The 24,211-nt window shown below is 43.3% G+C and overlaps 2 protein-coding genes across 2 annotated transcripts; both read right to left on the bottom strand.

The window, feature by feature from the left end:
• Positions 1–12,442: 12,442 nt before the first annotated feature.
• Positions 12,443–14,845, bottom strand: LOC309343615 (protein-glutamine gamma-glutamyltransferase E-like). Its single transcript, XM_081865320.1, has 4 exons — positions 14,671–14,845; positions 13,516–13,667; positions 13,107–13,240; positions 12,443–12,605 (listed from the first exon to the last, which is right to left on the bottom strand). The coding sequence occupies exons 1-4, from the start codon at positions 14,756–14,758 to the stop codon at positions 12,458–12,460; spliced, it is 522 nt and encodes a 173-aa protein (XP_081721446.1). The 5' UTR covers positions 14,759–14,845; the 3' UTR covers positions 12,443–12,457.
• Positions 14,775–23,976, bottom strand: LOC309344228 (protein-glutamine gamma-glutamyltransferase E-like; the record flags this gene model as incomplete). The annotated part of the gene is made up of 11 exons (XM_081866477.1): positions 23,728–23,976; positions 22,254–22,421; positions 21,709–21,951; positions 21,382–21,587; positions 20,353–20,481; positions 19,806–19,983; positions 17,989–18,088; positions 16,440–16,546; positions 15,775–15,981; positions 14,849–14,973; positions 14,775–14,801 (listed from the first exon to the last, which is right to left on the bottom strand). Exons 1-11 carry the CDS (start codon positions 23,732–23,734, stop codon positions 14,775–14,777), a joined length of 1,497 nt encoding a protein of 498 aa, XP_081722603.1. The 5' UTR covers positions 23,735–23,976.
• Positions 23,977–24,211: the final 235 nt, after the last annotated feature.

The following is a 24,211-nucleotide window of genomic DNA, read 5'->3' as shown; positions in this document are numbered from 1 at the left end:
TGCCCCTGTGGATCCTGCCACCTGAGGTGGCTGCCTCAACTTGCCTCATGTGTAGGCCAGCCCTGAACCCATCAAAAGCTCCTCTACATTTATGGCACAACGTCCTGCCCTCTCCCTGAATGGGCAAACACTTCTGTTCTATACCCCAGTCTAAGAAATGGCAGAAGGAAGGCGGGCACTTTTTGCAAACAACACTACCCTAAAAGCCTTTAAGGATGCAGAATAGGTGAATCATGCTCAGTGGCATTCTTTCATGCTCCTCTGTCCCTTCACTCCACCAGTTTCCTTCCCAAAACTCCATATACTGATGCTCTATTGCATTGCCTGGATTTTGTATTAGGCCCTTTGTTTTGTGTCGTATGAAAACTGCTTTATATGGTGTTTTCATGCAAGCAAATATATTGTGGCCCATTTACGGGTTATTGCCTCCTTCCCCCTGATGTGTGATGGATGATGAGAAAAGTGTGTTGAAGAATTTCAATGCAAGCTCCTCCAATCCACCCTGTTTTGTGCAGGCACATGCCAAGGTTTAGGAGCAATAATGAAAAGAGATGCTCAGTTTTATTACTTTAATAAGTGAATTCTCTGCAGCCTGTTGTGGTCTTACTGCTGGGTCTTTTAAGGAGTCTGGAGGCAGCTGACCGTTTATCTAGTCTGTGAGCTTAAATGTTGCAAACGTAGTTGCATGTAGTACCTGCTCAGGAGGACTATATGTGACATATGGACTGAATATTTGCTTATTTGTCATTATTTATTTTTCTATGCTGCTCCAGATGGGACAAGGAGCTATGTGGGCTCTGAATTCCCATCCCCTGCTATTGTGAATCCTCTCCAGCTCCCACCTGCCTCAGAGGCTTTGTCATGCAAGTTTCCCACTTCTTCTCTTTGCAGGGTTAAGCGCTTGAAAAAATGTGTGTGTTAAATGAAAGCACAATTTCTCAAGCTGCTGGATTTTGCACCTGGCAGCAAATTCTGTCCTTGCGTGGAATTGCAGAATCCATATATCCCTGTGTTTCATAGAAAAACACTTTCAATAGCAACTGCAGTAGCTAAAAAGGTGCTAATGTGAGAAGGGGGCTCTCGGGATGATGGTGGCAAGGGAAATGTCCAACTTCGTTTGTTTTCCTTCCAGTAGCACCTTAAAGACCAACTAAGTCAGTTCTTGGTATGAGCTTTCGTGTGCATGCACACTTCTTCAGATACACTGAAACAGAAGTTTCCAGACCCTTCTAACTTCTGTTTCAGCGTATCTGAAGAAGTGTGCATGCACACGAAAGCTCATACCAAGAACTGACTTAGTTGGTCTTTAAGGTGCTACTGGAAGGAATTTGTTTTGTTTTGACTATGGCAGACCAACACGGCTACCTATCTGTAATTCGTTTGTTTTATTTCTCTTTTATTGCCTGTCTGGAATTGCCTGGTCTTGCTGCACTTTATTGCTCCCCACTTCCTTGTTGCTCAGCTCCCAAGGAGCCCAGCCCTTTTATTTGTTTGTTTATTTATTTACCAGTCATTCATGAATGTAGGAAATGCTTTGAAGCTCCGTTATTTATCTGCACATCTGATGAAGGAATGTGGCACGTCTTTGTATTTTATTCCATTTGATCTTACTACAGTGACGCCAGCTCTCCCTGCCAAGCTACTTGCTCAGGTCTCCATCTTTGATGTGGGTTAACAATACTTTCCTAAGATCCCCCTTTGATGCTTCCTGTAATATTTCCCTTACGTTTTCCACCGCAACAGAGCAACCTGCTTCTGATGCAGAAACTGGGCTGACTGATTTGCCACAAACAATTTTGGCGCTGGCGACTTCATGTAAGGCTCTCGGTTCTCCTCTTTCATTGATGTGCAATTACTGACCCCAGTTAGAGATTCCATTAGTGCAAACTGAAGCAGTTAATGTTATCATTGTATTACCTATTTTTACACACAACAGGGTGACATTGATAAAAGGAGAGAGCACAGAATGAATTGCATTATTACTAGGAGGTTAAAAATTTTGTTGGAAAACCTGGAGTGGAAACCAGTGCAACTGAGGAAGGCTGATTATGCTACACGCGGCTCATCTCCCACCCTCTGGCTTGAGCAAACATCTCTCATTTTACAAACACAAGGCTGACAGCCTTCTCCTCCCACACTTGGAAGACTGGCAATTATTCACATTCTTACTCTAACAGAACACTGTAGGGTTTATATCCCTCTAGAACAGCCCAAGGAATGCTTGGGAATTACAAATTAGTCTGAAGAATATTGCTGTTACAAGCAGCTTGGAAAACACGTAATCAAAAATTCTCTAAATGAATATTAGATGATTGCTCAAATGAATCTTCTTATCTGTTTCTGGTTAGCTTCCTTAAGATGTTCCTTAAGATGTGTTTCAGTCACTGTAAGAGTGGTGTCCAAATTAGATTTTCCTTATTGTCCACGAAAGCTAGGTTGCTTGTTATGTAACTTACAAATTTCAGGGCTTTTGGCTGTGTGACATAATACATTAGCTTTCACTTAAGAACCATAACAATATTATCTGTATTGCAAAAAAATAATAATAGTTGGAGTCTGTGTTTGATTCAGATTAAGGCCAAATCCAGAATCAAAGTAGTGGAGTGTTGGGAGTGATTCTAATTTTGTCCAAAGTAAGGCAGGGCTTTCCCAAAGTGGCTCAAAGCAAACTGGGCTGCTCCCAAAGCCTCATATCTGCTTCCAAGATTTGCAGGATACAGGAGAGCCCCCAAGCTCTCCATACAATTAAAATAACAGACAAGGGGAGTGGGAAGGAGAGGATGAGGAAATGATTTTGTAACTGACTGACAATTGTAGCTATACAATCAGGGAATAAATTTACTTGGGATCTCATTTTTTACTTCCAGTCACAGAGTTTTGGGGAGAAACTTTTATATGTTGCTAGTTGGAGACAAATAATGAGCTTTCTCTAAAAGTATATAATCAGCTTCAGAATTTGAACCTTGACCCTTCTTGTTGATTAAATGCTTGTAGGCTATTCAGTAGGCTAGTTTAGGTAGCAGGCTGTTTGGAATTTCCTACTTTTTCTTAGGAATTTACATTCAACCAGGTTTTTTCATTTGTGTTTTCCCACAAACTTCTTGACTATTCACAGTAGTCAGTGGTGACTTAATACTGCTATGTTTTCCATGTCTTGATAGCAGATGGTCACGTATCCATTTCATATGGGCTCTCGCCGACCTAGTCTTGCAAAAAACAGTGATGGGGAGAGTTGTTTGTACATGATCTATTGTATCATACAATGCTGCAGTGCCCTATTTAATGCACTCTGTGTAGGGCTGCCCTTGAACTTGTAGCTGAAATTGGTGCACAATTCAGGGGCCAGAGTGCTGATAGTCACTCCTGGTCAAGCTTGTGCAATGCTAGGTTTAAAGGAGCAATGCTGGTTGCCACTTCCAATCCTAATTCAATCTGATTTTGTTGACATATAAAGCCCCAACTGACTTGGGCTCCAAATATCTGACAAAGCACCTCATTCCACATTGCCCTGCTAATGAATTAAGATCTGCAGGGAGACTTGGTGCTCCTACTTTTGGGGGACACACGGGAGGGACAGTGTGACCTGAGCAGCCATTCATTGTTGTGGCTTTCGATCTCTAGAATGATTATCTTCCTTAAATGCACCTGCTGTCAATACTCTTAGACTTTAATGAGGAGCATAGGCATCACCTCTTTACCCAGACTTTTGGATGGTGGTAATGTTTCATGAACCATTTAAGTATTCTTACTTATCTCATGATTAAACATAGTCTGAACTTGTGCATTTTGTTGATGCATGTGTGTTTGTGTGTTGGTTTTATTTTATAATACTTTTGTGGAATATTTCTGCCCTGGGACCATTTGGTGAAAGATGGACTATATACTCTCTCTCTCTATATATATATAGAAATAACACAAGCACAAATTGCATTCCAAACACCTAGATGATTTGCTTGCCATCACTTTTCAAAAACAGATGTGAAACCGGAGCTTATACATGTGTCAATGGAATTACACAGTCACTGATGCCTTCAGTATAAACTGATCAACATGTCCTAAAGTGGATATGCATTTGCACATCATGAAAGCTGTAAATACAGTTAATAAAACAAGTGCAGTTTTAGGGTATCAAATCCCCTAAATTCCCCAAGTAAGACCAAATATTGGATCTTCTATTCCAAAGCAACCTGACCTAATGCATTTTTGGGGACAGAAATAAACTCTAATTTATTTTCTACCACTTCTGACCTTACTACAAATAAAAGCTTTTGTGGCTTTTTCAAATGAAACATAAAATTACAATTGTGAGAAACATTCATATTAGGTGAACATAAAACACCTCAGGCTTCCACTTCTTATTAAATGTTACCTGGATTAACAAAAAGAGTCAATTGGGGGAAATTGGACACATGGTGTAGGAAGGAAACGGGTAATAGAGAATTACTGAATGAAACAGTCTAAGAAAACGTTTCAGTTTTTATCAAATTCTGCTACTGCACCTCACTTAACATACACAATTTTCTCTTTGGCTGCTAATGCACTGAAATTAGAGATTGAATTCTGACTATTTGGAGAGCCATTAGATCCCCAGTGCTCCACTGATTTTTACTCAACAAAGAGACACAACATAACCATAAAGTCAGTACATATTCCAGATCTTAAAATATGGGAATCAATCCAAAAGTTCTTTGCATAACGGAAAATAAATAATCAGACTTGGAGATATTGTTACAATGCCAAAAACATTCTGCTTCCCAGAATGAAGCTAATTTAGAAGAGCAGATGAGCTACAGAAGGACTAGAAGATCTAGCAATGGCAACCTTGAGTGTCTTCAGTCAGATTATTCTGCAGGAGTCTCATGGGGGGATTTTGTTGTGAATATGTTCATTAAAAAGTTGAATCATATAGTCAGACTACAATTATGTTCTAGATGGTTTTCTTCATGAGCTAACCCACTCACCCCCAACTATAGCACAAAAATAAACTGAAACAAAAGCAGCCATAAAAATGCAGAACATTCCTCAGATAACAGACCTAACATCTGATTCATCAGAACCCAGATCTGACTAATGGATGCTACAAATATAGAATTCATATTTCAATTTCATTTTAATAATAAAAAATAAATGCTAGCCTTAGTTCAAAACAAAAATTCATCAGCCCAGAGTCAGCAATATAATCCTTTTCCAGATGACCTATTTTCAACATGCCTCAAAAACAATGTTTATCCATGTTTTCTAAGGAGGGGGAAAACCTTAATAAATCCTTACTCTTAAAAATGGCCCAGTCTCAGCCCCAGCAGACAGGTGTATAGCGGCTACCCCCGAGAACAGAGTGATCCTGGGAAATTTATTCTGCTGTCTCATAATTGTTTTGCTAAGAGGACTCTTTTTTTTTTTTTAAATGATATTTATTAAGTTTTTACAAAAAGAAGTTTACAAAAAGAAGTTTACAAAACAAAGAACATACAAACAGATAAAAAGAAAAAACAAAAACAATTTTTTTTAAAAAAAAAGTTTAAAAATCACTCTTTCAAATGTCATACCTTTCATTAACTTATTTTCGTGACTTCCTCACATCTCCCTTTTTTGTATTCCATTTACAAATTTGTTCAGCAAATTCATACCCTCTTATTTTGCCCTTAATTATTTATCCTCACATATTATAATTTAATCATATTGCTAGAACCACTTCGTTTCATTCCAACATCATTCACATTCAAAAATTTTGCAATATTTCTGTAAATAAATTTTAAATTTCTTCCAATCTTCTTCCACCAACTCTTCTCCCTGGTCTCAGATTCTGCCAGTCATTTCCGCCATCTCCATGTACTCCATTAGTTGCATCTGCCAGTCTTCCAGGGTGGGTACATCCTGTGTCTTCCAATGCTTTGCGATGAGAATTCTTGCTGCTGCTGTTGCGTACATAAAGAAAGTTCTATCCTTCTTTGGCACCAATTGGCCGACTATGCCCAGGAGGAAAGCCTCTGGTTTCTTAGGGAAAGTGTACTTAAGTACCTTTTTTAATTCATTATATATCATCTCCCAGAAAGCCTTAATCCTTGGGCACGTCCACCAGAGGTGAAAGAATGTACCTTCAGTTTCTTTACATTTCCAACATTTATTGTCGGGCAAATGATAGATTTTTGCAAGCTTGACTGGGGTCATGTACCACCTGTACATCATTTTCATAATATTCTCTCTTAAGGCATTACATGCCGTAAATTTAATCCCGGTGGTCTAAGAGGACTCTTTTTGTGCCAGGTTTCTCACCGACAGGAAACTGCCATGCAGGAGAATGAAATAATTTGTTTCAGGAGGCACACAAGTTGGATGAAAATAGATGAAAGCGGGGGGCCACCAGGTGGTGCATTGGAAGATGGCCGACAATGACATCTCTCCGACCCATACGAGGTAATTAAGAGGCTGCTATGGGAAGTATGCAGTCTTCCCCCCCCCAAGGATATGGGGGGACTGCCTTGCCAGCGGTGGCCACAATGCACCCCCAGATTCGAGAGAAGGGGTTGCGCCGGTCACTTGGCTAAGCCCTCGGTGTGTTCGGCTCTTCCCGGACGCCATCTCCAATTCGCACGTGCTGGCTTGCTTTAACACGAAAATATAATTGGAAATATATAATTGGAGATGTTAAAGCACATATGTCAAGCAAAGGTCGGGAGATAAGACTGCTGATTAATGGATTTCTGGGATCGGAGCGGCGGGTGAAAGACAAATAAATCAAGAGACGAAGCGCCGTTAAGAGATGGGTATGTTTGGAGCTAAGAAGGTGGGGTGGAGGAAAAACTTTTCTTTCTTTATATTATATGAGCATAAATAACCCTCCACCCCAAAGAAAAAAGAACCGCCGTATTTTACTACACAAGCAGGAATCTAAAAACTGTGTGGGATGAATTAATGATGAATGAAGAGAGGATTGGTAAAGATTGGAGAATGGAAAATTTTATGACGCAGTTTTAAAATGGCGTCTCGCAAGACAGGCTTGTTTAAGAAAGACGGGGGGAGGAGAACCAGGACTGTTTGAAAGTGAACGATGTTTGGAATTTGATCTTTAACCTGGCAGAGCCCTCTAGGAGATATTTTACAAGCCTGGGACAACTAATGGGCAGACCGAAGATACATTTTCGAAGTAGGAGTGGAATGGCGGCTGTCCCTATGAAATATGACTTATGGAGTGCGTAAAACCCACGCAGACGATGTTTGTTCTTAACCTGCCTGTGAAGATTATCAGAGATCGCAAAGAAAGGAATATATGACAACAACAAGAATGAAGAAAGTAAAAAAGAGACTATCTGGATAGAACTGGATAGAACTGTTTAATTAATGCAGTAATAGAAGTGATGTTTGGATTCTCGTCCAGAGCTTGATGTATGGGTACCCCCAACAAAATTGAAAAATTCGGCTGTATAATTTGGAATTAATGTGATTTGAAATAATGTGATATGATTGGCCTGTTAATAAAAATTATGTTTAAAAAAAGGAAATAGATGAAAGCAGGGTTCTGCCTTAGGCGGCAAAAAGTCTTGGGCTGGATTTGTTCATTGGTCAGTCGCTACCAGGTCATAATCCAGTTTATTCCAAAGCAGGGGTTGCCAACCTTTTTGGACCCATGGGCACATTTCCAAAGCAGAAAAACTGTTGCGGGCATCACATTTGCACCACAACTGTGTACGCATTGCAACCACACATTTATGCATGCACAGTGAGAGCCTAATTTCAGTGGCAGGAGGCTGGGGGATGAGATCCTGTGGCCCCTAGAGAAGCCCTCTAGGGGCACATGTGTTCCTGCAGGTCATGTTGGTGACCCATGTTCTAGGCTGTGTATTTGTATCTGCTGTGTGGAGAGCCAGCATGGTGTAGTGGTTAGGAGCGATAGACTTGTAATCTGGGGAACTGGGTTCACGTCCCCGCTCCTCCACATGCAGCTACTGGGTGACCTTGGGCTAGTCACACTTCTCTGAAGTCTCTCAGCCCCACTCACTTCACAGAGTGTTTGTTGCGGGGGAGGAAGGGGAAAGGAGAATGTTAGCCGCTTTGATACTCCTTCGGGTAGTGATAAAGTGGGATATCAAATCCAAACTACTACTCCTCCTCCTCCTCCTCCTCCTCCTCCTCCTTCTTTGCATGTGTTCTTTTCTTCAGAGGTTAACATAAAAGCATTTCATGCTATACCACCCATGGTAATTCATACTCCAGGTGCCAAATGAGAGAAGACACCCCCTTTCTATGAAAACTCCCTTTTCAGTGGCACTCTGTAAGTCCCTACATTCTCCACAGGCAGACATCGACTCCAAAGGGAGTTGTGGCCACTTACATCATAGGAACATTTGGCCCAGGGCAATTTCTCCTGGTTTACCTGAGACTAGAAATACAGCTCTCTTCTCTTCCACATCAAATGAATCAGGTTGACATTGGCTGATTCCACTCTCAGTCTCAGTAATTATTACTGCCCTGTCCTTGATAACTCCTGGGCCATGAGATGAATAACAAAACGTTTACTTCTGTGGCAGTGTTTCAGGGACCTGCAAAAGAGCAAGTCAGCAAATGCCAATCCTGTCCTGCCAAACACTTCCTTGCCCTTCTCTGCGTCTCCTGCCCCTCGCAGTTCTGGGCTACATTGCTGGAACAAAGGTGTGTGGTGTGTGGGTGTGTCATGCCCTCCTGAGATCAAGGGAACCCCAAATCATTTTATATTTGACCTCAGCTATGTTTGAAGTTCATAGCCTTGAGAGCATGAGCCAGAGAAATGTATTAACTGCTTCATAGCCACTGGCAAGTTAATTCCCTCGCCCTTTTCCTGTTGTGCAGGGCAATCCTAAGCATGTCTACTCAGAAGTACAGATACTAGTTGCTGGGAACCACAAGTGGGGAGACTGCTGTTGCACTCAGGTCCTGCTTTGGGGCTTGCCATGGGTATATGGTGGGCCACTGTCAGAACACGATGCTGGACTAGATGGGTCATTGACCCAATCCAGCAGGACTCTTCTTGTATTGTGATGTTCTTATTAGGGGCTGCACCCTTGCTCATTTCCCTTGCCCCCCCCCTGCCATTTTCTTCATATTACCCCCCTAGAGCTTCCCTTTTCTGCCCTAATCAAGCTTGCCCATTTCTGAAGCCACTTCTTTCTTCTGTTCTGCAGCCCCGCTCTGTACCCCTGTTTTCAACTTCACACTGCGAAAACTCTGGTTTGAATTTGCTGGGATGTGATTGAATCCCAACCAAAAGTGCCCACTATCTGAGGCTTTAGAGAGACACATTCCTGCATTATGGGGTTTTGATGCCATTAACAGAAAGCACATCTTCTTAAAAAAGAAAAAAAAAGTACTTCAGATTCATCAGCACAGTGTCTGGGAACTACAAAGGATATGGCAGACTGTATTATCTACCAGCTGTATTTCTAAGAGGTGAATCAATCTGCTAAGTGATATTTTAAATGTAGTTATTATCTTGTGGTTCCTTCGGTGTCCTTTTCCTGCCGCTCTCTTGCTGTCTGTTTTAATCGAATCACCTTTCTATAGTGGCAATAAACCATTATCTTGCACAAATGAGCCAAATGCCTTCTGTAAGCTATTAGCATTGGTATTTCCTTTTCTCTTTAGAATCTGCTGTTTGTAAATTGCCACCTGCTCCTGTGGAATAACTCTGAGAACAAGAATATCTCAGGATTAGGTGTTATGTTTCCAAAATGCATTTATCAGGTGATGGGGGTGGGGTTGATCAGTTTGAAATGTGCTGAAGTGCAACGCCAAATTGAAAATAGGCAGGGAAACAATGGAGGAAGAAACAAGCACGTATTTATGGAGGAGTAAAATTAGAGAAATATTTGCAGAGTGGAAGACAGCCAGGAGGCCAGTATGAATCTGGGCATTGTGTACACATAGCTGGGATTAGGGTTGCAGTTGACTGCCTGGGTGGGTCACACATATGCTATTGGTTTGCCCTAAATGAATCTAGTTCATAGATTTTTCTTTGTAAGTCTCCCAGAGTCACAAAAATCTGTTCAAAGCCCTATGTTGTAATTGTAAGCCTGTGTGAGTGCTGACTATGAATGGGAGAGAAACTTGATTTTGTTTGCATTTTTACAATAAACTATCAAATCCACACTCCTCATAGCAATATGCAAACAGAACCAAAGCTATCGTTCAAAATTTGTACTTCTTGAATTTTGCATACAGATCCATATATTACTGAAAATAGGATGCCAAAAATACATTACCATATTTTTCCGTGTATAAGATGCTCCCATGTATGACATCCCCTATTTTTAGGGACTCCAATTTAAGAAAATAGCGGGGGAGATTGCTCCATGTATAAGACGACCCACAGTTTTTCACATAATTTTTAAGTAAAAAACCTAGTCTTATACACGGAAAAGTACAATATACCTGGTACCTCGGGTTACAAATACCTCAGGTTACAACACTTCGGGTTACAGACTCCGCTAACCCAGAAGTAGTACCTCGGGTAAATAACTTTACCTCAGAATGAGAACAGAAATTATGCAGCAGCAGTGGGAGGCCCCATTAGCTAAAGTGGTACCTCAGGTTAAGAATGGTTTCAGGTTAAGAATGGACCACTGGAACAAATTAAGTTCGTAACCAGAGGTACCACTGTACTAGGAAAAGTTGCTTGCAAGATATGCATATTACTCAAAACTACACACAAAAATGTGTATATTAGGAAAAAATCACACTGAAATGCTGACAAATTTTCATAAGGATCCGATCCCCCCCCCAATGCAGACTCCTGCATCAGTGAGAAGAACTGGTCAAGAAGAACTGGTCAAGACTGGAAAAATGAGAAACTAAAAGAAACCAAAATTGATTCTTCCTTCTTTAGTGCTGATGGTTTTATGATTGAAAACAGGCTTCACATAGGTGCTGGTCACTAAGGTTGTAGTAGTGTAAACACTTACTTGGGAGTAACCCCAGTTGTAGTGATGTCAGTGTTGGAAGGGTGGCTCTGCAGCTCCCCCCAACCACATCAGCTGCTATAAACTAACCTCCATTGAAAATCAGTGATGGTTACTTTTCAGAGATGCATAGGATTACACTTTTCAGTGCTTTACTACAAGGTTGTGTACATTTCCTGCCAGATTTTATCCTGTGACTAAACTAGTTGTGACCCTAGATACAATCAATCAATCAATCTTCTTTACTGGCATAGAAAAAGTGCATCGTATACATGGATCAGGACACAACACAGTTAACAAAACAAAGCAGGAGATACTTTAGGATAAAACTGTCCAGGCATTGTGAGGTACGAAAATGGCTCTTAGGACCTATGGTGACGTGATTTCAAGGCGTCACTCAAAAATCTTGCCACATTTTCTACGTCATGCCTACAGTTGTTCAGCAGATAATACACCCTGAAAGAGTCAGTGCGGTAAATCCTCTCCTTCAATAAGTGCGTCAAATACTTATAATATATTTTTGCATAAAACGGGCAATAAAATAAAATGTGTCTGATGGATTCGACCAGTTTTGTGCCACAAAGGCAGTATCCTTCAGAGTATGGGATTTTCAAAAATCTACCTTGCAAAACTGCAGATGGTAAGACGTTAAATCTTGTGAGGGAAAGAGTCTTGCATAGGTGAGGATCGTAAAGCTATTGTAAATATGGAGTGTCCTGGCCAAACAAAGGTGGAATTCCAACCTCAAAGGGGAACAGGTTTTATTGGCTGTGCTGCTAAGGGTCCCTTAGAGGTAGTCAATACATCTGCACTTTTAAAAAAAATGATAAAAGGCACATGGGTGAACCCAACTTTTGAGATGAGGGGAGGAAAAGTTTACATTTGTTTTCCATCACTGTTGTCAGAAAGGAGTTTTCCTTCTGGGACTAGTGCCAGCTGGCAGGGGAAGCCCTTTCTGTTAGGACTTCAACAGAGAGGGAATGGGTTGAATTTGCCTTGCCTGTATGCTGTGGTCGCAATGAAAACTTCCTCCACATCTAGTCAGTTCCTAGGTGGTACTAAGCCTAAATAGAAATGTCCCAGGCTGGATTCAACTGCCAGTAGCTGGGCACTTTTCTGCACTCAGAGGTATAAGATGCTGCTTTGTAAAAGGGCTATTGAAGACGTTCAGGGAGGAGGAGTCAACAGCTCACTGATAGCTCAGTGGAGAGTCCATGCACAAAAGCAATCTAGAGATGTCTGACTTACGAGCTTTCCAAGTATGTCTTGCTGAATCAGGCAGGTCTTAGTCTGCCCCAGTAATGGATGCTCTTACATTCTGACTACAGGGATTTGTCAAAGGAATTCAACAGACCTAAGAAAAGAAGACCACAAGTTTGGGATACAAGAAGGAAAGTTTTATTAAACTCTGTCACTCAGGTAATTGCTTATGTGATGCATATTAAACATTTGCTTTCCTGCAGCCCAGGACTCATTCACTGCATACCTCCTCCATCTGCGGCCTGGCTGGCCACATTCAGGGCTTTGACTCAGTCGACCACATTAATGTCCTGATAGGTTACGCTGTCTTTAAATTTGTTACAGGAGAAGTTGACAAGCAGATACTTGGTCCCACTTTTTCTGGGAAAGAACTTAAACTGGACTTGATAGCTGTCCTGGGGATTCAGTGGTGGTACACTGTGGATAAGGAGCAAAGGAGATAAGTCAGCCTGGGCCTGGGAAGATTGCCAGCACAGTGCATGCCTTAGGATGGTCTGTTAAGGGGGATCAGAGGCTGGTCTGTTAAGGCTGGCCAGTGGGTAGTATTTTGCATGTGTTGAAAAGCTCCCATGGAGACTGTTTGATAGATAGGTAGAGCATCATTTTATTAACTCAATCAATCACAGGTATCACAAGCTGGGCAAAATGAATGCTGTTCTAGATGCCTGTTTCCATACTGGTTGCTGCAGCTCTCCACACTGGAGTGCAGACTTTGCTTGCTCTGCAAGTGCAGATGGATAATTTGAAAGCAAAAGAACAAGGCCACAAAGGGGAGAGGAATGTCTTGTTTGAGATGTTGCCCCTCCATTCTCTCTCTGTGACCCAGTCAGAAGGGAAGGTGGTACCCTGTGCAGAGCCACCACACTTGCCCAGATGCCCCACATACTTACTTTTTTCTTTTCTTTTTTTTATACTCACTTTTTCTTGAAGGTTTTTTCCAGTAAGCCACTACCCTCCGCCTTCAGCACACCATCCTTCAGCTCCTCATCAAAACAGTTGTCAATGGTCACTGCCACCTTCACTTCCTTGCCCACTTTTGCCTCTCCCAGCAACTGCTCAGAACAAAGTTCAACAGAGTTACTGGCAACCCTTCCTAAGGCTACCCTGACCCAGGTTCAAAATGATAGGTCCATAGAGACACAGCTCCCTCCTCCTCCTTTCCCTTGGAACCACCTCCTCTTGCTGTCTGCCTGCACTCAGAGTTGCAGGTAGCGAAGTGCAGTGATTCTTGGGGTGTTTTTATGTATGACATTTGAGCCTGCCTTAACCCTAGGCAGACACAAGGGAATCAGCTTATAATGGCAGCTCATAATGGCTAAGGGTTTACCTTTATTGCGACGCTGGGTTTCTCGAGGATTATGACTCTGTTCACATTTCCCCCCTCTTTTTTTGACCATGAAGCTGCGACTTTAATCAGGTTGTCTATCAGCAGGTACTGCTTGTACTTAGCATATGAAATATTGATAGGAAATTCTTTTTCTAGGGGAAAAAAATCACTATGAGGTGTGGTTGCACAAGCCTGGCAGATGGTTGTTCCTTATTTAAGAAAACCCTCCTTATGTTGCTCTGATGAAGAATGACCAGAATGTTCCCAAGGAGGGGTTCCCCCTTTGGGGCCCACTTTGTTGTAATTCTGTCCTAGCTGGAAGGGGGATGGCGAGGGATAGGAGAATCATAAAAACTTTGCATCCCTCCCTCAGTTGCCAATAGCTGAAAAAGCAAGGCCCTTCTCCATCATTTCCTGTTTCTTGCTTGGGATGGAGCAAGTGGAAAGGAGGCAGGCGTGCACTGATGTCACCACACAGGCAATTTCCCGTATTCCCCGGATGTGAGAAAGCAGGAACTGTCCATCACTGCACTCTGGTGAGGCATGAGGCAGCCACTTTGCTGGTCAAAGGCTGACTAGAAGACCACCTGGGATGGAACAACCCAAGGGAAGAAGCCATCATTGCCAAGTAGTGTTTGGTTCAACAGCACTTGGGGGGTGGTAAACTTATTTCCTGTAGATCAGGGATGTCCAACAGGTCGATTGCGATCTACTGGACGATTGGGGGGGGGTCCGTGTTAGTGGGAGTAGATCGCAGTCTCTTGGAAGTTGGACATGCCTGCTGTAGATTATATTCATGTTTGGTGTGCTCAGAATAGATCTACTGAAATTAATTACTTAAATCCATTAATTTCAATGTGGAACTTAGTTTGATATAACTCTGTGATTTGATTTCCCAGAGGCATGTAACATGCAATGTATCTATGCCTACTATCTCCTGCTAGGCTGCAACAGGTAATTTGGAGTCTTCTGTCCCTCACATCAGTTAACAAGGATGGACCATTTAGGATTCATTTCACCAGGTTTTATCAATGATGTGTGTTCAACTTCAGTAGTCCCCTCATCTGGTTGAGGTGCCAAATGATCCTCCCTCCTTGCCCACATTCTCTAGCTTAACTCATACCTGGTTATGAAGAAACCCATGAAAAAACTTACCTTCTTTGGGGCCAAGGGTCACCAAGATGGAGGCTTTCCAGATCTCATGAATGCGTTTCCCAGTGTTGTTAATTGACCAAGCAGCCATATCGGGTGTTAGGTATTCAGTTGTAGAGCCAAGGTTTGTCAGCCTCAAGACCAAGTGGACATCCTTGCCAATCTCCAGGGGGCTCTTCACCTTGATTTTCCCTAAGACACTGGGCTTTGCAGCTTCTCTCAGGCTTCTGGCAGATTCAGAGTGGCTTGCTTTCAGATTGAGTTTGGCACAAGCCTTTGCAAATACTTCCCTTTCCTTGACAGAGCCTGAAAAAGTAAGAATAGGATGGCAAAATTTGACAGGGCCCTCTGACTCAAATGATGCAAGTTCATTAGCAGCCCCTGGGATCAAGAGTGCATTGCATGAAGCTCATCAGCCTTCTCTCTCTGGCTTTCCCTAGGCCAGAGAGCACTTTAACTACTCAAATGTCACAGCAGTGCAAGTTCTAACACAGAGCATGGTTGGGGTATGTAGGGTTCACTGGCAAGTTGACAACTGACCTAGGTCTAGCTTGGATGTTGCACATGGATTCAGATACAATTGGTTGTGCCTGGAGTGCAGATTTAGAGAGAAGATGTCATCCGTTTTGTCTTCACTGCCCCAGCCAAACACTTACTTGGACAAAAAACAAGGCGCCTGAAAATGTATTTGAACTGCCTCTGGGTCTGTGTGTTTTGGTTTCCTTATGCCTAGCATCTGTGCCTTCTCTGGCGATATATGTAGACCATTCTTAGCTGCAGGAAGAAGTGTGTTGAATCTCAAATTGTCCAACATCATGAAAAAGCGTGGTTGCTGCCAACATGGGTTAAGTGGCCATTGACTGTAAAATGGTGATATTCAGCTAAATACTTGTGGTAAGACAAATGTTAGTTTTAGCACAATGGGGTCTACTCTGGGTAGGGGTTGGTAAACAGATCTAGAGGGCAGGGGAGGGGGGATTTTACACTGCATAAAGAGAAATCCTTGCACTGATGAAATGATCTGCTTATTCCTAAATTGAATACAGGCCACTGTCAATCATCTCCAAACATTTCCACCTATTTATAGAGGAAGATCTTTTGCATCACCTTCTTTGTATTTATAATTATCAGTGACATCCAGGCGATCATTGCTGCCCACAGCCTTTGTGCTTATGTTTTGCCCAATGGACTTGGTGTCCAATGAGCCTTCGATGTCAGCATTGACCTCTGAAAAGACAAATGCGGTGTCATATGGCAGGTCCACATCTCCCTCCTTGATGGCCTTCACTGAAGCTGGACCACACTCGAGTTTCTCTGGAGAGTTAAGGAAAAGAGAAAAGGTCTGCATCTGCAGTGTGTGCAAAAATGATCAAGCAGAACTACTGTATATCCTGGGGACAAAATAGGTTGTTTTAAATAAGACAAGTGTGACATTACATGCTGCACGGTGAACCCATGGGATTTGTGGTAAGGACTGCTAGCTTAAATTGCTCAGAAAAGGACTACACAAAATCATGGATAGTGAGTCTGTCAGTAGTTATGGGCAATGACAGCTCAATGAAGCCTCCACATTCGGGGGAAGTATATCTCTAAACAACAGCTTTCCCCCATTCATTTTATATTTCAGCAACTGGTGCTGAGGGCTCATACTGCCTCTAAATATGGAGGGGGCATGACAGAATCTGGGCATTTCTATCATACAGCAATAGCATGGCGAGAAGCTGAACAGAGATCTGAACACAACCAACTCCCCCAACAGTCAGCTCTTGTACCTGTAGTACTTCGACCTTGTGGAGTTGCGTCCAGAACTTGCCACCCATTGTACATGCAGCCAAGGTCAGGTCGAGCAAACCAGCATTCATTCCACACATGGTAGTTCCTGCAGCCAAGAGTAAATACATCTGATGTGCAGGTTTGCAACGATGCCCCAAATCTTAGGGTCAGCTGCTTTCAGAGGTGAGTGGAGCTGATTTCCAGGAGCACCTGGGAGCCCTAAGTCTGCTTGTTTTTGTTGTAGTTAGCAGGCCATGCTGTGTTTGACGCAACTGACCCATGGTGACAAGATTTTCTGGGGGTGAATGAATGTTGAGAGCATAGGAGGAAAACAAAGAAGGAGCCTTGCAGCTGAATTAGACCAAGGTACCTAACTAACAATCTGCTTCCAACAGCAGCCATGGTGGAAGCTGCTCATTTTATATATATCACGCTCAAAGTGTTTTGCATCAGAAAAAGGCAAAATAGCATCAGTGTGACACAAATGGCTTTGGGAAGCTCACACCTCAGAGCATCCTGTGACTGAGCAAGTACTGTCTGGTGCTGCTGGAACAGAATAGTACAGTGGGTCACTACCACTGTATCTGAATAATGCAGAGCATGGAGGGTGAGCTGTCCAGGGAGATGAGGCGTGCCCCTCTCCTTCTGACTATTTTTTTCCCAAAAAGAAAACTCTGGCACTTATGAGATTAAGCAGAAAAAGGGTCTATTTCACAACAAGAATGACGAACAAGAATGTTTCAGAAGTTGGAAAACTTCAAAGAATTAGCAAATTATATATGCTGAACTCAGCAGATGTCTCAGGCTTTTCAATAAGATAGCAAATTTACATCTAACACATAAGGTGTTATAACTTAGACTTTGATAACTTGTGGGTATTAAAACAGGCTGATTCTTTTGGTCCTGTTGTGTTTCAGGTCCTCCACCTTTAGAAATTTCATTCCTGAGGCTCCTGTAGTAGACTCTGTATATCAGACCTTCTAAACGGTTTGGGATTCTTCTTCTCTTCCTAGAATATACATCCCCACCCTAATGAATTGGGACTTAAGTAGAGCGTTCCCACACAGCTTCCCAGTTCTCTTATGTCAGTATACCCTTAAAAGACAATAACCACTGTCTTTCAATCTAACCTCCCCACCCCTACCCCCAGCTCAGAGACTGCCTATTTGGCTGTAAATATTCCCTTGGGGTGGATTTTACACAGCTAAGAGGCCACACTCTTATAGAGCTGGACATCAAGCACAAAGCTCTTCTCTTTCCCCCTCTCAAAGTGCTGTTTTCTCCCTCCTTTTAGCTAGCTGTAACTGGGCCTTCTATCACAGAAAGTAAGGAATTATTAGTCACTGCAAGGAGATGTTTTGCATGTCTGGATGTACGGAAGGTCACAGATCCTGCCAAGTGTGGCAGAGAAGTGGGGGCAAAGGACAAAGATGTCTGGTTTTGTCCTACAGCTGTTGTGCCTCAGTTTCCATCTCTGGTTTCATCTACAGATGCTGGTGTATAGGAGCCCTAGATGTATTGTGGTGGATGAGAAGAAGGCTGATTTACCAGGTACTCTCTGATGGTTCCAGAATCAGATTTTCATTTTTGTCACAGCCAGAACTGAAGTTGGAAATGATGCGAGTGGGAATTCCTATGCACCGGAGGACTACAAAAAGGAGAGAGAGAGAGAGAGAGAGAATATGGAAATAATGGGACTCACTGGTATTCAGCAACATTGTTCCTTACTATGCTCTTTAGCCAGCACTTCTTTCTAAGATACCCTTTGTTGGCTCCTTGGATCAAATGTCACATTGCCAGGCAGCAGCATGGAATGAATTGCCTGGCTCACTGGCCCCTGTGGCCCATGACAGCACAAGGGGCTCTGAGTCCTACTAAGGAGGAAGAACCATATGCCAAAGTACTCTCTAGATGTTCCCAGAAATTCTGGGCCGACAGGGTCAACTATAAAACCTTCCACTTGCCACCTGTCTGTTTCTAGTGCATAAGAACATAAGAAGAGCCTGCCAGATCAGGCCAGTGGCCCATCTAGTACAGCATCCTGTTCTCACAGTGGTTGACCAGATGCCTGTGGGAAACCCACAAGCTGGTGCTAACCACAAGAACACTCTCCCCACCTGCAGTTTCCAGGCAAATGGTATTTAAAACCATTGCTGCCTTTATCCATGGAGGCAGAACATTCATGATCCATGGAGGCACGGCATAATAGCCATCATGGCTAATAGCTCGTCCATCTGCCCAGCACATCCTGCTGCCCAGCTCCTTGTCTTGTGTGATAATTCTGCTTATGGGCTGGACTTTTCACTTACTGCTTCAGCAGCCTGGCAAGAGATCGGCTACTTATGCTGCTGGACAGCTCCTTGGCCTTGCTAGGAACCTGGGAAATCTAAGCAACAACACTGTGTTGGCTGGAACACGACAATGGCTGCAACTGTACCTCTTAAGCTGCAACAGATGCATCTTCCCTCCTGCAGATCAAGGGCAGCTGGAAGTATGGCTTACTAGGTCAGGCCCAGCCCACCTATGAGGTAAGGTGAGGTGACTGCCTCAGACGGCAAGATCCACAGGGGCAGCAGATCTGGCCTGCATCACCCTCTGCTGCTGCTGCTGCAGAGGCAGCAGTTATTGCAGTGCACTCTTTGGAGGCCATATACCCTGCCTTCTCAGCAGCCCATTCCCAATGATGCCTCTACAATAGCCTCTCAGTGAAGAGGAGGTGCTGCTGGTTTCCTCCCACTGCCCTCTGGTGTTTGCTGGGCTCTGGACCAGAGTGGGTCTCTCCTCCCAACAACAGGCTTTGATTCCAACTTCAATCATTGGATAATGTTAATTTCCCCTGCTTTTTCCAATGTAGATTTTCACTCACCCCTTCTTCCCTGGCAGTGGCAGTCGGAGGAGGGGGAAGGCATCATTTTGTGGTTCACCTCAGGTGCCAGAATATATTGGGCCAGCCCTAGGTAGTCTTCCCAAATGCTACACTTCTACCAGCAGCATAGGGGCTTCCCCTTTCTCTTCCATCCACTCCCTCATGTTTGTTCCCTGGACTGGCTCTCTGGGTCAGTCCAGAGAGCAATTAGGGGAGACTGTGATTCTTTTATTCCCTGGGTACTTTGAACATGTTGTGCAGGGCATGCATTTTAAAATGAGTTCCATGATTCCCTTTGCATTTATCCAGCCACCCATGCTTTCCAGTGATGCACATTGACCTCCTTTAGTTGGGCTGTTAACCAGCTGCAGCAGTACTTGCAAAAATCTCACACTGCCTTCCACTATAGCACAATGTAGTTCCTGGTGCTTGAGCACATTCCTCATCCCAACGCCATGTCTGGAAGGGCAATGTCACAGAAGGTTCCAAGGAGACATACCTGTAGTCAGAACTCCTGCAAAGACCCAGCATTGCCCATACCGGACAGGTTCAAATCCAGAGCTTTCCCATTGCCTCAATATCTCCACACTTCCTGACCAGCTTCCTGGGTCTTTCCCATCAAGGCAAGCCTTCCAGCATCCAAACAACACTCCTCTGTCTCCATCATTGCAGTTGATCTGGAAAAAAGTCAAAATATTTACGCATTTATTGTGCAATCAACACACTGCTGCTCTTCATATGCTGTGCAGAATCCAGTCTCTGTTTAGGGATGCCACATATTACCAGCATTTTGCCACCACCAAAAAAATGTGCACCTGCATGAAGGAAGGTGGGAGTCACTCTTGTGGCTCTACAGAAGCCTTTGCCAACCTGGTGCCCTCCAGGTGTTTTGGAATACAGCTCCCATAAATCCTAATGAGCAGCTAGAGGTAATGAAAGTTGTAATCCAAAGCAGCTGGAAACCACCATGTTAGCAAAGGCTGCTCCACAGAAACACTTGTCTACTGTATTTGTGTTAAGAGTGAAAATTGTAAGTCTTTCCTTACCATAGCGCTGAGCACTCGCCCAATATGTATGGGGTCACTTAGTTGGCTCACACCAGCAGTTGAGTCCTTGTGGTATTTTAAGCCCATGTCCAGCATAGAAAGGCAGATATCCAGAATTCCATCTTGAAACTGTCCACAGAAGAAAATATTCGACAAGTGAGTGAAATGCACCACCACCATCAAATTATTAGCACAGAGAGGGCTTTCTAAGAATACTGGAGTGCCAGGAATTCCAGTGTCCCCAAGTGAAATGGGTTTGATGGGTGGCAGCTGCCAATACTGATTCCAAACTTCCTTCCTTCCATGTGACATATTCTCAGAGAAATCTCAAGCTTTTCCAGAGAATTATCCAAAGTCTGTTAAGATCCAGCCCAGGGAACTTCTTCATCATCTGCAACCCTTTCATCTGCCAGTTTCCCAAGTTTTAGTTCTATAAAATGATTTTCAGATGTCCAATGCCCCGTTGGAGGCTAGGGCCATAGCTATCCTCAAGGTGGCAATCTGGGTGGGGGGCTACCCATTTTATGTAAGTCATAAGTTATCCCGAGGATATGCTTCCATCAGGTGAGCTGGCCATTCAGGCCATTCCCAGTGCCTACACCAAAACCTGTACATCAGTCATCAATAATGTTGTGGTCTCATTTGACCCCAAAAGTATGTGTTTTGACTGGTTATTTCTCTCTGGTTGGGGTGGTAGGGGCTGTGGTGCCTGACCATGCAATATATGCACCTTTGCACACATGTTCCCCAATGTATGCCTTTTGGTATAGATTTTTTTTAGTTAGAGAATTGCATCACAAAATTCAGAGATATGCCAGTTACGAAGGTTAGTTGCATTTTGGTTTGGTAAGTACAAATTAGGTCGGTTTGCATTAAATTCATTTCCTCCCCATTGATTAGTGGAACTCACTTCAAAAAGGTTTGGGGATTTCTCAGTGGGTCAGCTTGTTTGCAAATCCCTCCAGCCTCCTAATCATTGTTCAAACTCTTCTCCATCCCTAGTTTGAAATCCCTCCACTTTATATTTACCTGGCCATAATTCCATGGCAGTAAAGTTTTTCCATTGTTGCAAAAGATGACACCAAACTCTGAGAGGACATATTCTTTGCGCTCTGCCTCATTAGCCATGAACACATCATCCTCTGAAAGATGAATGACAAGCAGGTACTGTGATAGCGCTTCTCTTTGTCCAGGTAGCGTGGCATCATGCCAGTGCTCTCCTATCTCTAAACTTTCTACACATACAACACAGTGATTATGTCTACCACCAATCATGCAGAAGCCTACAGGTGGACCTGGAGGAGATCAGGTTTTGAACTGCTAGGCTAGCACTGACTTAGGGAACATGTTTTGTACCTGGCATCCAGGGGTTAAACAGCAACACAAAAGTGCCAAGGCTGGAGGGGAGTGTGCTTCTGCTGCTGTCTGTCTTGATGCTGAGCTGGTAGCGTCCAATGGCAGCATCCACTGGGCTCAAAATGGAGACACTCAGGGAGCCATAACCAGCAGAGGTCTGTACTGCGCTCCAAGATCTTCTGCTTGGTGTGCTAGTGATGCCAAATGCCACTCGTGTCTCTGCCTGTAGAGCACAGGTTGACCCTGGAAAGAAAAGGTAAGAGGAGGAAGAGGTGGCTTCTCTGTATGTTGACTTCATATTTTGAGAAATCCACGCACCATCAAGATGGATTGGTGTGTCAAGATAGATGCCCTCTTTGCAAGGAGATCAGAGGACTTACCTAGTCATGCTACACATTTCTGTGGATTTGTGCAGCACATAGCCTACTGCAGGTTTTGTGGGGAAGGCTGGAGAAAGACTATATGAGTGAAGCTTGGTTAGTTCCACTCTACAAATGAGGGACTGTTTTCCCTTTTGAGAGGACAGGGGAAGATAAAGTGTTTACCTGTTTCTACAGTAAATGTTAGTTTGTCTGCAGCTGGCAACGCTCCTCTGGATGTCAGAGAGATCAAAAAGGCTTGTCCTCGTCGCACAACCAGTTCCTTGCCGGGATATTCATCAGTACGGTGCTTGATGGTGTTTTCTCTCAGTTTCCAATCAGTGTTTACCAAACCTGCAATAACATCAGGAGGAAAATGGAGCCACTAACAGCAAGCTATGAATGGGACTAAGTGCAGTTCCTCTATAGCAGTCCTCCCCAGGACCACCCTGTTTTGTTTAGGTGTCAATAGAGCTATTAACATTCAGTGTTATGCTTCTTATAGGCCTCCTATCTCTCCTCTCTCCATTACATGATGACAAAATGAAACTGGGACTTTTTCAGCCGGAACTCCCCAGACTTAGTTCTGGCACCTCTTGGGGGGCACCATTGCCACTATAAGACAACAAGGGAGGTGTTCATGCAGAGTTCTGCCACTTTTTTTCTAGATAAATGGATAGAGGAGAGCTAGGAGACAGGTAAGGAAAGAGTTCATGTTTTTATTTAAAAGGTGGATGTTACTGAATATTTTGTTAATGCTTCTTTTTATATTAAGTATCATTCTTAAAAAGTCATGAATGCAAACCATACTTGGAAATGTCCTTGTAATTCATGGCAAGCCCATTGACTTCTATGTTCTTCTGGACATAGTATGACATGCCCAAATGAACATAGAAACATACTTACATGCTTAATCAAGTGAGAATAAGGCACACAAGCAGTCCAGCTACTATCAGATTTGATGAAAAACCTTGTCTGTCCTGGTCAGCATGGTCAATGGTCAAGGAGATGGCTCCACCAAGGGGTTTTTATGAACCATTTTGTGGAAGGAATCAAGTTTGCCAAAGGGAATTGTGAAAAAACTCACATTGATCAGTGATTCTGAATCCCATCCCAATGCAGCTGTACACACATTGTCCCAGCAGAGCAGCCTACAGAGCTGTTAGTAATTGGGGGGCGGCATGAGAGAGGGCTTGTGCAGTCTGCCTTCCCTCTTTATGGCCTCAAGCTCCCTATGCACACATGAGGAACTTTTGCAAGCTGGTGCTACGCTAGCAAGGTGTTACCCTTCTTACTCTGAATTTATTCACGCAGAATAGCCAAAATTCTGATCACTTCTGCACCTATTGATGCATGCATTCACTCAAATGGTGAGCGTAATGAGATGAGTTAGAGCTTTAAAATGCTATGTATCAAGTGATATTGGGGATTCCTTCTGTTGCCCAATATGCTCTCTGGGATATTTTCTTTTCAACTGGTGGAACTTGGCTGCAGAGATCTCTAGAGCCTCAATTTCTGAAAAGAAGCCTGTAAGAGAACCCAGACCTCCTATTTTCTGGGTTTTCCATTGACCCCTCTAAGTCTTCACACCCACCCACCTACCTCAAGCCCTGCTTCCTCAAATTGTCAAGGCAGACGTTTGCTGACTGCTCATACTCACCAGCCATTATCTCTTGCTCTTTGAGTTCTGATTTGCTCTGGAGTCCTTGCTGTCATAGGATGAAGTTCTAAAGGGGTTTGGAAGCATCTTATATACTGCAAAAAGGAGGATTTTCTTGCTGTACAAGCCAGGGACAGTCCAATAAAATTGTGGGAACCATTCCAGGAAGTCTGAATGGTTGGAGGCAGATGACAATATCAGAATCACATGAGGCATCTAAAATCCATATCTGCACATCTTTAGCAAACAGATTACCTGGCCAGTTCTAATGAATCACCCAGTTGTAAGCAAAACAAGTAGATGGGCCAGAGATAAATGGGGGAGGGAAGGAGGGGAAAACAGCAATATTTAGAAGTATTAAGGAAAGCTGGGATGATGACGTACTTCTCCTATAAGAAACCCCACTTTTTTTGGCCTATTTATTATTATTTTCTTTTTACTCAGAGTTCTGGGTGCAGTCTTCCTAACTTCCTGAGGAAGAAGT

This window comes from Podarcis erhardii, assembly GCF_964252035.2.
Source record: "Podarcis erhardii genome assembly, chromosome: 6".
NCBI lineage: Eukaryota > Metazoa > Chordata > Lepidosauria > Squamata > Lacertidae > Podarcis > Podarcis erhardii.
This window is presented reverse-complemented; position numbering and strand designations above follow the sequence as displayed.